This window comes from Dipteris shenzhenensis, chromosome 15 (genome assembly GCF_047967505.1).
Source record: "Dipteris shenzhenensis isolate YYH24624 ecotype China chromosome 15, Dip_SZ_1.0, whole genome shotgun sequence".
In the NCBI taxonomy this organism is placed as follows: domain Eukaryota; kingdom Viridiplantae; phylum Streptophyta; class Polypodiopsida; order Gleicheniales; family Dipteridaceae; genus Dipteris; species Dipteris shenzhenensis.
This window is the reverse complement of record NC_141610.1, coordinates 23,809,946-23,824,262: the sequence shown is the minus strand read 5'-3', so window position 1 is coordinate 23,824,262 and position 14,317 is coordinate 23,809,946. Positions and strand designations below refer to the sequence as shown.

Genomic DNA, 14,317 nt, shown 5'->3' with positions numbered 1-14,317 from the left:
TAACTGTACTGACTAACTGTACACTAGATTTAGTTGAAAATATAGAATATATACAAACCCTTTTAGGGTTAGGGTTAGGGCATCTAACTCTTTCCTTTATAGTTCTCTATTGGGTTAGTTCTATGCACATATCATATACATGATGTTGAGGAGAGTTCTGTTAGAGTGTTGATATGTGTTAGGGTGTCGATATGTGTTAGTGTACCATGATGATGATGACATAGGTTTGGTTTGGCACTAATGGGAGACCCCAACATTACATTTTGGGTCTCATGGTACAATAACACACGTTTTGAGACCCCAAGATAACTACATAATGTTAGGGTCTACCATGATGATGATGACATAGTGTGTGTGTGTGTGTGAATATATGATATCCTACCTTTTGAGACCCCATCATTATGTAGTTATCTTGGGTAGTTGGTGTGGGTGAATGAGTCAATGCCATGTAATTGTGTTGGCATCAACTGATGTGGTAATTCATTCAACTAATTATTACTAACACTATTGGCACCTTTAGTGCAGATTATGGATTGGATTACAAGGAATGGAGATTATGAATTATGTTATTGATTGATATGTCAATCGAGTGGAATAGTTGTGGGCCATGCTTGTAAATAGAACATATTAAGCCATGGGCCAGTTTGCATTATTTTCAAGCATGGTTGTTTTTAAATAGAAATTTAGTGTCCCAGTGGAGGCCTATCACACTTCTGGGGATTGTTACAAGATTCTGGACAAGGCTATCAGCCTCTGATTGCAGCCCCTTCTCCCTAATCTTATTCATGACACTCAGACGGGATTTGTGCATGGCAGATACATTTTTGATAATATTTTCTCTTTCTAGGAAGCTTCAGAGTGGGCCATGTAGAGTGGCCAGAATCTAGCCATTCTACTTTTGGATTTTGAGAAAGCTACAGAGTAGATTGGGGTTTTTTGGAGGGCACCCTTCTACGCTTTGGCTTTACTGATGCTTGGATTAGAGGTGTTTCCTCTTTGTACAGATCAGCCCACAGCCAGGTACTTATTGGTGGGGTAAGGGGTGAGAGATTTCAGATTTCGAGATCAGTCCGTCAGGGATGCCCCCTTGCTCCTTTCCTTTTTTTGTTCGTGGCCGAACCTATGAGTATCTATGTTAGATCTCAAGCTAACATCTTTGGGCTGAGACTTCCCATCATAAGGGAAGAGGAGCTACTTGACAGTGAGTTGGCAGATGACACAACAATTTACTTGAATGCCACTCCACAGACGCTCACTTCTTTCAGGACAACATTGGATTTATTTGATTGGCAGCAGGGGCACATATAAATTGGCATAAATCCAATGGCTTTTGGATCACTGATGAGGACACTCCAGTTTGGGGGGTTTAACATAGGATTCACTTGGGTTCAGAGGGGTGAGCCTATCAGGTATTTGGGCTGCCAGGTCGGCTTGGATATTTCTTCCACGCAGCAATTTGCTCCCGTTTTGGAGAGCATCATGAGGAAGCTTTTTTTTGGAGCTCAGCCAAGCTGGATCTTGCCTCTAGAGTTGTGATGGTCAACTAGGTCCTCTTGGCCACGGCCTGGTTTGTTTGTTCATGCTGGTGCCATTCTAGGGATTGCATCATTCAGCTCAGAAGACCGATCAGAAACTTTCTTTGGAGTGGCTTTCACAGGAGCACACGGTTGGGAGGCAGTGCCATCTTTTGTATCAATTCTACAGAAATCCAATTTTTGATTCTCCATACTATCTTCTTTTCTCTCTTGCATACGAGATCCTGTTATCTGTTGAGCACAGACGTATTATTTTCTTACATGGTATCAGAGCCTGGACTCCAGCAAGAAGATTTGGTAGTGTGTTTCTGTTTGCGAGCAGATTGTGAGAGATGGCCCAGCCCGCAAGATTGCGAATCCCACCGTTAGGCGAAAGCGGAAAGTTGGATGGCTCTAACTGTCCTCTCTGGAAGTTCAAGATGAAGACCATCCTAAGCGCATATGAGCTTTGGGACACTGCTACTGGGGTGGACGTGAGGCCGGTTCCGAGTCTGGATCTAGCCAATGCAGGACAACAGATAGTACCAACTATGGATGAGATTCTCGCGTGGACAAGAAGAAATGCAGATGCGCTGTGTTCTATTGTGTGCAGTGTTAGTGATTCCGTCATGGCGTCAATTCAACATGTCACCACAACGGAGGAGGCATGGACGGTCTTGAAAAATCAGTACGAGACCATGAATCAGACGCGGATTCAAAATCTGGAGACTCAACTCACGAATGAGAAGTTGTCTGAGTCTGAAGTGGCAAAGAAGTTCATCACCAGGGTGAAGAATCTGCTCGATCAGATGACTGCGATTGACATCTCCATCACCAACGAGAATCTAGCATGAAGGTGCATACGGATTCTCCCACCAAAGTACAACGGTCTTGTTACGGCGCTGAATATGCAGAACAGAAATCCACCCTCAACTTTGAGGATTTCAGTGCGATGCTTCTAGAGGAGGAGATGCATCAAAAGATGAGGACTGGAGAAGATTCGGCTTTCTGGACTAGATCAAAAAAAGGTAAGGGTAAGGACTCTGGTAACCCATCTTCTTCTGATGATAAAAAGAGAAAGAAGAAGATCAAGTGCTTCTATTGCAACAAGGCAGGGCACAAGTAGAATGAGTGCCGAAAGAAGATTGCAGATGAGAAGCACAGAGTAAAGAAAGAGTCCAGCAATAGCGTGTAGGCAGTACCCATAGAGCTGTTCATCGCAATTGAGGAGATTCGCATGGAGGCATGTACTTGCGGATGAACCTTGGATCATTGACAGTGGTGCGTCGCGCCACATGACCAGTCAGAAGGATTGGTATACCTCTCTACAGCCGGTAGGGAATGACATCATGGTAGCAGTCGACAATGATGCAAAATGTCCAGCAAAAGGAAAATGTACGATTGCTCTCAAGTCAGATGGAGTTGTAAAACAGTTGTCTGATGCTCTTTATGTGCCAAATATCAAGAGGAACTTGTTGTCCATTTCTGCGATCATGGATCGGGACCTCAAAGTTCAATTCGATAAGAATGGTGCACAGATCCTAGATCTTCAAGGGAAGGTCGTTGGTAAAGGTACACAGCACAACAATATTTACGAACTCTCAGCTTTCAGTGCTCGAGCGAATGTGAAGAACACTAAGATATGGTTTGGTCATCTAAACCTTAGTTCTTTGAAGGAGATGCATAAAAGTGGAATGATTGCAGACCTACCAGAAATTTCAGATCTGCCCGATGTATGTGAAGCTTGCATGATGGGCAAGTAGCATCGACAGCCCTTTCCTAAAGAGGCCAGAAGAGCAAAGGCTCCTCTAGAGCTCGTTCACATGGACCTCTGCAAAAAGATGGAGACGGAAGCTTTGGGTGGTTCCTTCTACTTCATGACGCTGATCGATGACTACAGTAGAAGGATATGGCTATACTTCCTGAAGACAAAAGACGAGGCTTTCAGTAGGTTCAAGGAATGGTATGTAATGGTCGAGAAAGAATCGGGGAGGAAGGTAAAGAAGCTGAGATCAGACAGAGATGGAGAGTTCACATCGACTGAATTCGAAAGTTACTGCAAAAGTCATGGAATTAAGAGGTAGAAACCCCCGCCACATACAGCACAGCAAAATGGAGTAGTAGAACGCAAGATGCACGTCATCTGCGAAATGGGACGGAGTATGATGAAAGGGAAAGATTTGCCAAAGACTTTCATCATAACAGGGAACCATGAAGAGAAGATTTCGCAGACGAAGCATTTGCTAGGAAGAGAGTTTGAAATCACAGACCTCGGACTGATGCATTTTTGTTTGGGGATTGAAGTTTGGCAGGAGCCAAAATAGATCTTCATTTCACAGCTGAAGTATGCTGGAGAGATACTGAAGGCATTTGGCATGGCTGAGTGCAAGACAGTTGGTACCCCTATGGAGGTTGACACGAAGCTCTCAAACGAGGATTCATCACCACTGGTGGACGAAGCGCAGTACAGAAGGCTTGTGGGCAGCTTGATTTATCTGTGCAATACACGGCCAGACATCAGTTTTGTGACCGGTGTACTAAGCAAGTTTTCCAATAAGCCCCAGGAGAACCATTGGAGGGCAGGGATGCGGGTGCTGAAATACATCAAAGGCACACTTGATTATGGCATCACCTATACCAAGGGCAACATCTTGACTGGATTCTATGACTCGGATTGGGCAGGAGACACGGACAACAGGAGATCAGTGACAGGGTACTGTTTCTCACTTGGATCTGGAGCTGTGTCATGGGTCAGCAAGAAGCAACCCACAGTTGCTCTTTCTTCTACCGAGGCTGAGTACAAATCTGCATGCTTTGCTTCTTGCAAGGGAGTGTGGTTAAGGAGGATTTTGGGGGACATGGGTGCAGTGCAGAACAAGCCTACACAGTTATCATGTGACAATCAGAGTTGCATGGCAATTGCAAAGAAGCCGGTGTTCCACGCTCGCACAAAACACATTGAGATTCAATATCACTTTGTACACGAGCTAATCATGGATGGAGAGGTCGACTTGGTGTACTGTCCGACTACAGAGAATGTTGCGGACATCTTCACGAAGGCTCTTGGAAGAGACTTGCTGGAGAGGCATCTTCATCGACTTGGCATTGGACGAAAAAAGTAAGTTCACTTGCGGGTGGACATTGAGGGGGGGTGTTAGATATCAATGCTCCACTCTCGTGTAACTACGCGGGAACCAGCTAACTCTACTTATAAGCCCCCATATGAGGAGAAAGCATTTGAGTAGCTCGGTTATTCGGTAGGTCCTGGTTTGGACACCAGATGGGGGCCATGTGTGGCCTGATGGCTGGATGGCTTCAGATAGAGTTGGCACACCGCCAACTAGGCTACATGCAAGTGTGGGAAGGCATCCCTTGACTGACCGCACTGAGGGTAGACGGAGCATTTCCCGAGGCAGCCCACTCTCGGGTTGCGGGGCCCGTTTAGAGCCTCAGATGATCCCGGATGGCTGTGGGCCGAACGGGAACTGAAGGTGAGTTGCTCTGTTTTGCGCATCGGTTCTATCGTATGATCAATGGCCTATTTCGGGACCAACCCCCAGTCGACCGTCTTAGGCGGACTGGGTCGACCACCCAATTGAGCCTAACCGACTATGACTAGTGGTGGCTATATAAGAGCAAGCCCGTGAAGCCCATTTCATCAGTGGCTACAACAACCCTGATTCCTTAGCATCTAGCCTCTGTCTTCTACTGTTTCTAGCATGCCATCGAAGCTTTTTTCACAGGAGCGCACGGTTGGGAGGCAGCGCCATCTATTGTATCAATTCTACAGTAATCAAAATTTTAATTCTCCATACTATCTTGTTTTCTCTCTTGCGTACGAGATCCTGTTATCTGTTGAGCACAGACGTATTATTTTCTTACAGAGGGAGGTTTGAATAGGCAAGTCGACAAGGGTGGGTAAGTGGGGAACATCCGCATAATATGTCTATATATGTGTATTGCTAAGGGGAGATGTATTGTCATGTCCACGTTATTTCTTTGGTTCACAAATGCTTGCCACTATAAAAGCCACAATTCATGCCATTATAAAAGCCATGGTTGGTACTTGGAAGGGATGTGGACAAGCTAAAGTGATAATAAAATTTGTGTTGAGGACAATAAAGGTAACATCAAAGCATAGCAACGATAAGATGTGAGCAATGAGGGTAATAGGCTTAATAGAGAAGGACGATAAGCTATGATAAAGACAAAGGAGGGCTCAGACTTTGTCTATGGATTGGAAGGGTGGGGAAGCATATAAGTGGGAGCTGTAGGTGAAAAATTTATAGTACCTTACATGTAATCATTTGAAGTATATAAATAGTCTCGATGAAGATATTTCATTTTATTATGGCCCTTTTTTCTAATTAGGGCCCACATTCCATGCCAATAAACTATGGAGAGGTGTATAGTGGTCCAAATTTTAGAATGGGGCCATGACCATTATAGAGATGCTAAAGGTCCCAATACAAAGGCTATAAAGCTCACATCATTGCATTAAGGTACATGCCACACATTAAAAGATAAGGACATGTTGAGCCTTTGGTCTTTCTTGCTAAGTCAAACTTTGGTCATGCATTATTTACAATACTTTTTATTTGCCTTACATGAAGGCATACTTTTGGGCTTGAATAGTTTAGCTACACGAATTCATTACTTAATACATTTTGTCATTGCATGTTCTATGGCTAAGGCCCATAACCGTCTTGGCATGCATTAGAGAGGGCCAAGCACTTACGTGATGCTAACTTTATGGCCATGTCGTCAAATAGAGTTATTTGCATTTGAATCGCCTCTCTTAACACAACTCAAAATATCTATTTGCATTTATATTATTATGGTACTCTTGTATGTCAATACATATCAACTCTTTATATTATATCATTATAATAATTATATTACCATAATAATATTATTATTAGTACATTGTATGGTAATTATATTTTTATGGTGGGCTTAGAACTCTTTTATGTCAATACATATCTTCAACTCCTCTCTTGTGGGGTTCTTTCTTATTAATCCATGGCTTCAAAACATGGGTTGTCTACAACCACCTTGGCTATAATTACATCATTTCACCCAAACATTTATGAAAATGTATGAGTCCAATCTTATGATTGTAAGCACTAGAATATACTTTGCTTTTAGTGATAAACGTCATCAAAGTAGTAAAACTAAGACAAAGATACCCATAAGGGTGTCCAAGCTAGTTTTCAAAGATGGGTTGGTTATATTGATAAGAGCATTCCCTCGAGCTTGTTGGAGAATAGGAGACTTTCATGAGAGATTTTCTGCAAGGAAATGAGGGAACCCAACACTGCTCTTCTTTGCACCAATTTTCAAGGTGCCTCATCTCTCCTCTAGGCGGTGCAACCTTTCCAATTCGCTAGCGTGCTCCCAAAGCAAATCCTATTTATTTGCTTAACGTCCATGGATTTTGCGAATTTAGCGGGAGGATTTCTACAACCGAGTTTGCAACACGAGAAATTTGGGGAAGCAAGCTATTTTTTACCTCCACGCAAAATTAGGGAGGAGAAATCGAGGATGCGGGAATGCCCTCTAACAAATAGCTAAATTATGTATACAAAATACAAATCCAATTGCACAATCATAACTAAAAAAAGGGTATAATGACATTTTCAATTTAAAATTATTTGGGGTCCTCGCAAAAAGATAAAATACTTTTAGTACAAACTAGAATATTTTTTCCCCAATGGCATTCACCATAAGAGGCATGCAACTTTTTTAAGAGCTCAACTTTTAAGAAAGCAAGAACTGAACTTTTTCACAAAAGAACATGTTGTGTGGGGAAAAAAAACTTCGTAATTTAAAAAAGTAAAGGAGAATGCAATTTGCACTATAGCATTACCTCTTACTAGACCACGAAGATGGAAGGAACTCTCTCAGCTAAAAAACTGAGTAGAAGAATTTTGATGGAAGAAAAATTGGGTTCCCACGAGGCAAAGAGAAAAGCACTCACGAGGTGTACACATGGATCTTATCGATATAGAGAAGAGGAATAAGCTGTAAAAGAGAAGCCCAAGAATGTGTGGCTTAATCGGGGAGCAGTAGCGAAAGGCTTCTAGCCATGGAGAGGCGCAAATGTCTCAGCGGACGGCGGGGTGGCCGGCGAAGCGGCGGAGTCCGCCGGCGGCCGAAAGCGCTGGGCAAGAAAAAAAGCCTGTAAAAGAATGTCGCCGGAAATCAATTGGCGAGCAGGAGCGAAAGGGCGAAGGGCTTGGCGCAGTCGGGGTAAGCAGCGGCGTCAGCAGGGGAGGCGCAAATATCGTGGCGGACGGGGGCGGCGACGTGGGCGGCGAAGCGGCGGAGTCCGTCGTTGGCGGAGGAGGCGCGGGCGTGCATGATGGCGAAGGGCGCCCGGCGGCGGTGGTGACAGAAGAAGAAGCGGCGCCGGCGCGGGGACGACCAAAATCCGGCGCCGCGGCTGGTGGAGGCGGCGGTGAGCGAGCGGAGGAAGGGGTGGCCGGCGGAGGCGCGGAGGAGGTGAACGTTCTCGGGCGGCAAGCGGCGGCGGAGCAGGGAGCTGGTGTGGAGAAGGTAACTAAGCGGGGCGCTGTCGGGGAAAGGCGCCGCCGGAGGCTGGCGGAGAAGCGCCACTCTTACAATTTCCACCACCAAGGAATTGGCCAAGGCCCTTATAAGCGGCACACTTCCGGCAACGGCTGCGCTACTAACTACTCCGCCACCCTGCGCCGCCACCTCTCCGCCAACCTCCGTCCCATAAACCTCCTCTACTACGCCACCTTCCTCCTCCTCCATAGCTGCATATACTCCCCCCTTCCTCCTCGCCACCGCCATCGCATCCCTCAACACTAGCGTCGCCTCCACTCCCACCAATAATACTTGCTTGAACCTCTGCCTCACCATCCCCAATAGCATCCCATAGCACTCCCACCTCCTCAGCTGCATCGGTCCTCCCTCCACAAACTCCCCCAGCCCCTCCTCCGCATTCAGCTCCCCCGCCTCGAATCCCACCACCGATCCCCATACCAGCGGTAACGCATACCTCGTCGATTCTGCACCACCACCACCACCGCCACCACCTCCTGACCTTTGCCCTTGATCAGCTGCAGCCGCGCTCCCATGACTCCTTCGTCCTCCCCTCCTCGCCACCCCCCACACCGGCCTCGCCGCCTTCTCCTTCTCCTCCGCCGCCCTCCTGAACGCGTTAAAGTTGAACGGACTCAGCGTCGCGTTCGATGACGGATAGTCCACTCCCGGCCAGCTGCTGTTCGTATTGCCCGATGACGAGGCCGCATTCGACCGTGCCGCAATCAGCTTGCGGAAGTATCCGTCCTCCTCCTCGATCACCCTTACGAAGCTCTCGGGTGGCGGACTCCACGGGAAGAGAAGAACGACGTCCGCCCTCGCGGTCGCTCCGCTTCTGTGAAGCGTTCTCATGAACAATCGGAATGCTTCGACGGATGTGGTCTCCGAGACGTGAGCTATAATTAGCTCGCTCATAGCTTTGATGCCTTTCCGGTAAACTGTGCCCAATCCATGCAATGCTTTGCCGAATGGCTGACGACTGGTGGTAGCTGGAGAGTACTGTTCCTCTGGGCTGGTGCGTACCAATCCCCCAAGACCATTCGTAGCTGCAGAAGAGCGGTAAATCTCCGTGCCTGCTGCGAGCATCCACCGATCGATAGCGCACACGATGAAAAGAAGCAAGGAAAAGGAGAAGAAGATGCCTGCACAGAGGGAGAGAGTAGACGGAGGTTTTTGATAGTAGAAATGGGGACGATAACTCTTCTGGTCTGCCCAGTCGCACAACTGCACGATGTGTGTGTGCTTTCTGCATGTGACTTTGGAGAAACATGCTCCCTTGAATTTTCCCGGGAGAAGAACCGTTTGCATGGTTTAACAATCCGAAATGTTCACGATTGCTTTGCTTAAACATCACGTCTGCATCTTCTTCAACGGTTTCATTTTGCAGACTTTCTGAAAGATCTGTCAGAACAATACCGATTCGGAAGCAGCTTATCTAGCTTAGGCCTGCCAACGACGTTGCCCTGAACGCATGCTAGTACATGAACCAAGCTTCCAATACAAACATCTTGATGGTTTGTTACAGAGGTGCTTTTAGCCATTCCATTTGTCTCCGTATATGAGACGAACTTGCAACAAGACCTCTTTGATATTTGGTGACAAGAAATCCCTATTCAAGTGGATTTCTTTAGCAGCCCATATCACACATGTACTCCGATATGAACACTTCAGGAGCCTAAAGAATCTAAGCTGAGTACACCAGAATGGACAGCTCCATTGGACGGGTTTCTGTGATTTTGACTAAACGATTGCGCCTGAATCGATCTGACGTCGGAATGGCAAAATCCACCTCACGTAGATCAGATCAAATCAATACTGCCACTCGATACAGCTCTCTCTTGCGCCTAAGGCAGCTTGTTGCTTCACATAGAAGCTTTATACAATGTACACGCTTCAAAGACGATTGTGCGCTGTGACGAGCACGCGATTATGAAGGCGGGAAGGAAAGCCGGAGAGAAAAGTGTGAGATCTAGAAAATTACACCACGAGAAGAGGAGAATTTAGTTCGAGGGACGGAAGTGTATGCCTGTCTTCTCGTTCCGTATGGAAGTCGTACAACCGCTGTGGCCAGAGCCATTAAAGTACCACAAATCACTTAGCTCGGGGACGGGTCGGCACCGACGGAACGCTGAGTTGATCAATAGAAGGAGGAAGTGGTCACCAACCGAAAGGCCGGAATCCGGCTCTACGAGTACAACAAGAGTCCTCCGCCATCCTTAGACCTGGTCCCTTACACAGGAGTGCGCAGTCTCTTATACTTCAGTCGACCACCCGGGATGTAAGGAGGGAGTCGGAACTGTTGAGTTTCCAAATCCCAAGCAGGTTCCAGGCATCAGCGACTGTGCGCTCTGAATCCTCTTAAAGAACTCTGAAGTCCTGTGAGTCCCAGGCAGGCTTCAATATCAAGATAAAGTATCCACAAATTTCACTGCTGCCAGCAACTTGGAAAATTCAGTTGCCTTGCGCAGAGGATCGAGATAGGGGAAAACGCTGGCTCATTCAATCGCCCATTACTGGAGAACATGGACAGGCGGCAGAGCCCGAGACACAACACGACGAGCTTGGCGTAAAATGTTTTTGCTACTTTCATGAGGCTGGGTTCTTTACAGTAATGCAGCCGAAATGTGCGAGTGGGAAAACTGATCAGAAGTCCAGCTGAATTCAGATTATGAACTCTATCGGGGTCCAGATTCAAAACTTGAAACTTCTACCTGAGAATGAAGATGATGAACGCCATTCTTTGAGTTGATCTTGAGAGTGCAACTGTACACAGCTCATTGATTGACACTATTGTTTCGTCTGTCGTCGCTGCCAAGTCCCTCTCGAACTATCTTGCTGGCTTTCTCTTCATTATGGGTACCGCCAGGGAAACAGACAATTGAGGAGGAGCCCCCCCCAGCAGTAAAGGCACCCCGCATGAGCAGCTAGTAGCCATTGCTCCCGTGAGCAAGCTGCAAGCACGGACTCCCACCGCTGCAACTCCTTTTCACCGTGACACCGCCGTTCGGTAGCCGGTCCACCTCGCATTCCCTCATGGATGATCATCCATTCGAGCATGGTTCGACTTCATCCAACTGGATTTTTGCAAAAGAGAGGATGCGCGTGGCAACTTTGCCATTCCATTCGCCAACGGCTAAATGAGCCAGTTTAACGGAAGCTCTTGTCTTGACTCGTTTCTCGCTTGCTAGGAAGAAAGAGATATATTCTCTCTCTCTCTCTCTCTCTCTCCCCACACACACATGTTCCCAACTATAAAGACACTGCCCATGGTCTACACTCTTCCTTGACATAGACATCTCCTCAGGTGAGTGAGCACCTCACTCACCTGACCGCCTGATCTCTCTCTCTCTCTCTCTCTCTCTCTATTATACTATAAGATAGATCTATCTTTATATCTATAGACGAGTAGCATGACCCGTCTACGACAAGTTAGAGACCCGCTCTGTTGGGTCTCAAGGTTGGGCTGTCAGGATGTTTGGAATCAAAGTTTAGCTAAATCGAATGCTTGAATCTTTAGCATTGCTTTTAGTTGGGAAAAACGTGTTTGGTACCATTGCATACATCTCTCTCTCTCTCTCTCTCTCACACACACACACACGCACGCACACACACACACATGCATGCGCAGGCACATACACACACACACAAAATCACACATGTAGAAAGATAGATAGTATTGAGATTTTGTGTGTGTGCGTGTGTGTGTGTGTGTATACACATATATACATATGCATATATATATATGTGTGTATACACACACACATATATATATATGCATATGTATACACATATATACATATGCATATATATATGTGTGTGTGTGTGTATACACACACACACACACACATATATATATGTGTGTACACATATATACATATAAAGTGTGTGTGTGTGTATACACACACACACACACACACACACACACACACATATATATGCATATGTAGTATATATGTGTATAGACACACACAAAATCTCAATACTATCTATCTTTCTACATGTGTGATTTTGTGTGTGTGTATGTGCCTGCACACATGCACACACACAAAATCTCAATACTATCTATCTATCTACATGTGTGATTTTGTGTGTGTATGTGCCTGCGCATGCATGTGTGTGTGCGTGTGTGTGTGTGTGTGTGTATGCATATGTATATATGTGTATACACACACACACACACACACACACATAAACTTGTATATCCCCCATGTGTGCACATACTCAAGTGCATGTATGCTCATCTACATGTGTATGCCTAGGTTTTTATACATGCATATGTGTGTGTTTGCCTGTGTGTGCACAGGTCATGGTGTGTTTACACACATGTACATGCATGTGTCTTGAATCCTAGGCATGTGTGAGTGTGTACAACTCTATCTACGTGTGCATACAGGCTATGCTTATGTATGTGTATGCATGTATATGTACATGTGTGTGTATCTTGTTTGTGTGTTTACTCACCCACATAAATACAAACATACACACAAAGAGACATACATTTATAATAACACCATGTGCAAACACATAGAGACACATTCACATGCCTAGAGAAACAGCATACTAGACATGTACACAGACCCTCACATGCATCAAGTTTCTTGTTGCAAGCTCTTTGTCTCATGTTTTCACACCTAGCAACCCTAGCAAGGTGCCTGTTGCAAATGCTTCTCCCTCATTGTCCTCCATTTCATTAAGGTGACATCCCGATGACCGTATACGAAGGTAAAATGGTATCTCTCGTGGATGGTCGAGGGATGATGAAGCGTCATATTTCCTTCCCTTCACCCTCTAGTTGTTTGGGCAGTTCTTGAATGAGTGTGGCTTTGTGCAGCTCTGCCTGAGGGACTATGCATCACTTGTAATGCCTTGTGGACATTTCATGATAGATGTTTGATATTATTGCTTGGTCTCAAGTTTAGTTGGCTCCTTAGCAGGCCTCCATTTAAATTTTGAGAGGGTCAAGGTAAGGACTACTTGAGCATGGAAAGGAGCTACCATGAATGAAGGCAAGAATTAAAGAAGGCATGAAGGCCAAAAGGATGAAAGATAACATGTGGGCAAGAGGACTACTCTCTCTCTCTCTCTCTCTCTCTCTCCCTCTCTCTCTCTCTCTCTCTCTCTCCCTCCTCCTCTATCAGTCACTCTCTCTCTCTCTCGCTCTCTCTCTCTCTCTCTCTCTCCTCCTCCTCCTCTATCACTCACTCTCTCTCTCTCTCTCTCTCTCTCTCTCTCTCCCTCCCTCCCTCCCTCCCCCCCTCTCTCTCTCTCTCTCTCTTCTTCTCTCTCTCTCTCTCTACACACACACACAATTATATTTATATTAGATATTTTAATATAATATATTATATAATATTTCATGTATATTAAATAATATATTATATATTATGCCTCTCTTTTTTCATTTGTACAATAATAAACATGTCTTTAATTCAAGTAGACTTTTGAAATTGAAGAAATACAAATTTGGAGGAGAACCTTGTTTTCAAGAAGAGTTGTATGTTAATGCACGCAACCTCGTGTACTGAAGTCTTAGTAAAGATGGCCCACTTTATGATTGTGCTCAATGTGTGTATGTTGAAAATATCTGTTTGTCAAGATAATGTTTGTATACGTGCTTAGGAGTGTGTGTGGTCTATGCATGTGCATTTTGGATGAGTGCATGTGTGTTACTTCTTATTCAACCCCTCTCACCTTGACTCCACCTCCCCTATTATTATGAGAGGGCAAGAAGAGAGAGAGAGAGAGAGAGAGAGAGAGAGAGAGAGAGAAGGGGTTTGTTATGCCTAGGGTAAGTGGAGATGGATGGAGTGAGTGGGTGGGGAGAAGCTTGGTGTGCAAGGCATGCAAGGAGCAAAAACATGGAAGGAGCAAGGCAAGGTGCAAGGATAGGGTGCCACATGGCATAGCCTCCCTTGCACTTAGGATTCTAGCTCTCACAAAAGACACCAACTTTAAAAATCAATCCACACTCTAGTTCTACAGCCCACCCACTTGTGAAAAGAGTGGGAGAGAAGTAAGGAGTCTCACTTGCAACTTTCTCACATACACAATGGGGGAATACACATAAAGGTGGAGGCTGAAAACAGTTTTCCTCTTCTTCTTAGTTGTGAAAGCCAAAAGAACTCTCTCTTAGTACAAAAGGAATAGGTGAATCCTATATGTGGGTCTCAAACCAAACTCAGCTAACCTAGGTGGCATACTAACTGAGCCACTAACTAGAGTACATAAATCCA

The 14,317-nt window shown here is 45.5% G+C and overlaps 1 protein-coding gene across 1 annotated transcript; it reads right to left on the bottom strand.

Moving 5' to 3' along the window:
• Positions 1 to 7,322: 7,322 nt before the first annotated feature.
• On the bottom strand, positions 7,323 to 10,782 carry LOC147893564 (uncharacterized). The gene is made up of 2 exons (XM_087386197.1): positions 7,431 to 10,782; positions 7,323 to 7,383 (listed from the first exon to the last, which is right to left on the bottom strand). The coding sequence occupies exon 1, from the start codon at positions 9,390 to 9,392 to the stop codon at positions 7,719 to 7,721; it is 1,674 nt and encodes a 557-aa protein (XP_087242323.1). The 5' UTR covers positions 9,393 to 10,782; the 3' UTR covers positions 7,323 to 7,383; positions 7,431 to 7,718.
• Between the last annotated feature and the right edge of the window lie 3,535 nt (positions 10,783 to 14,317).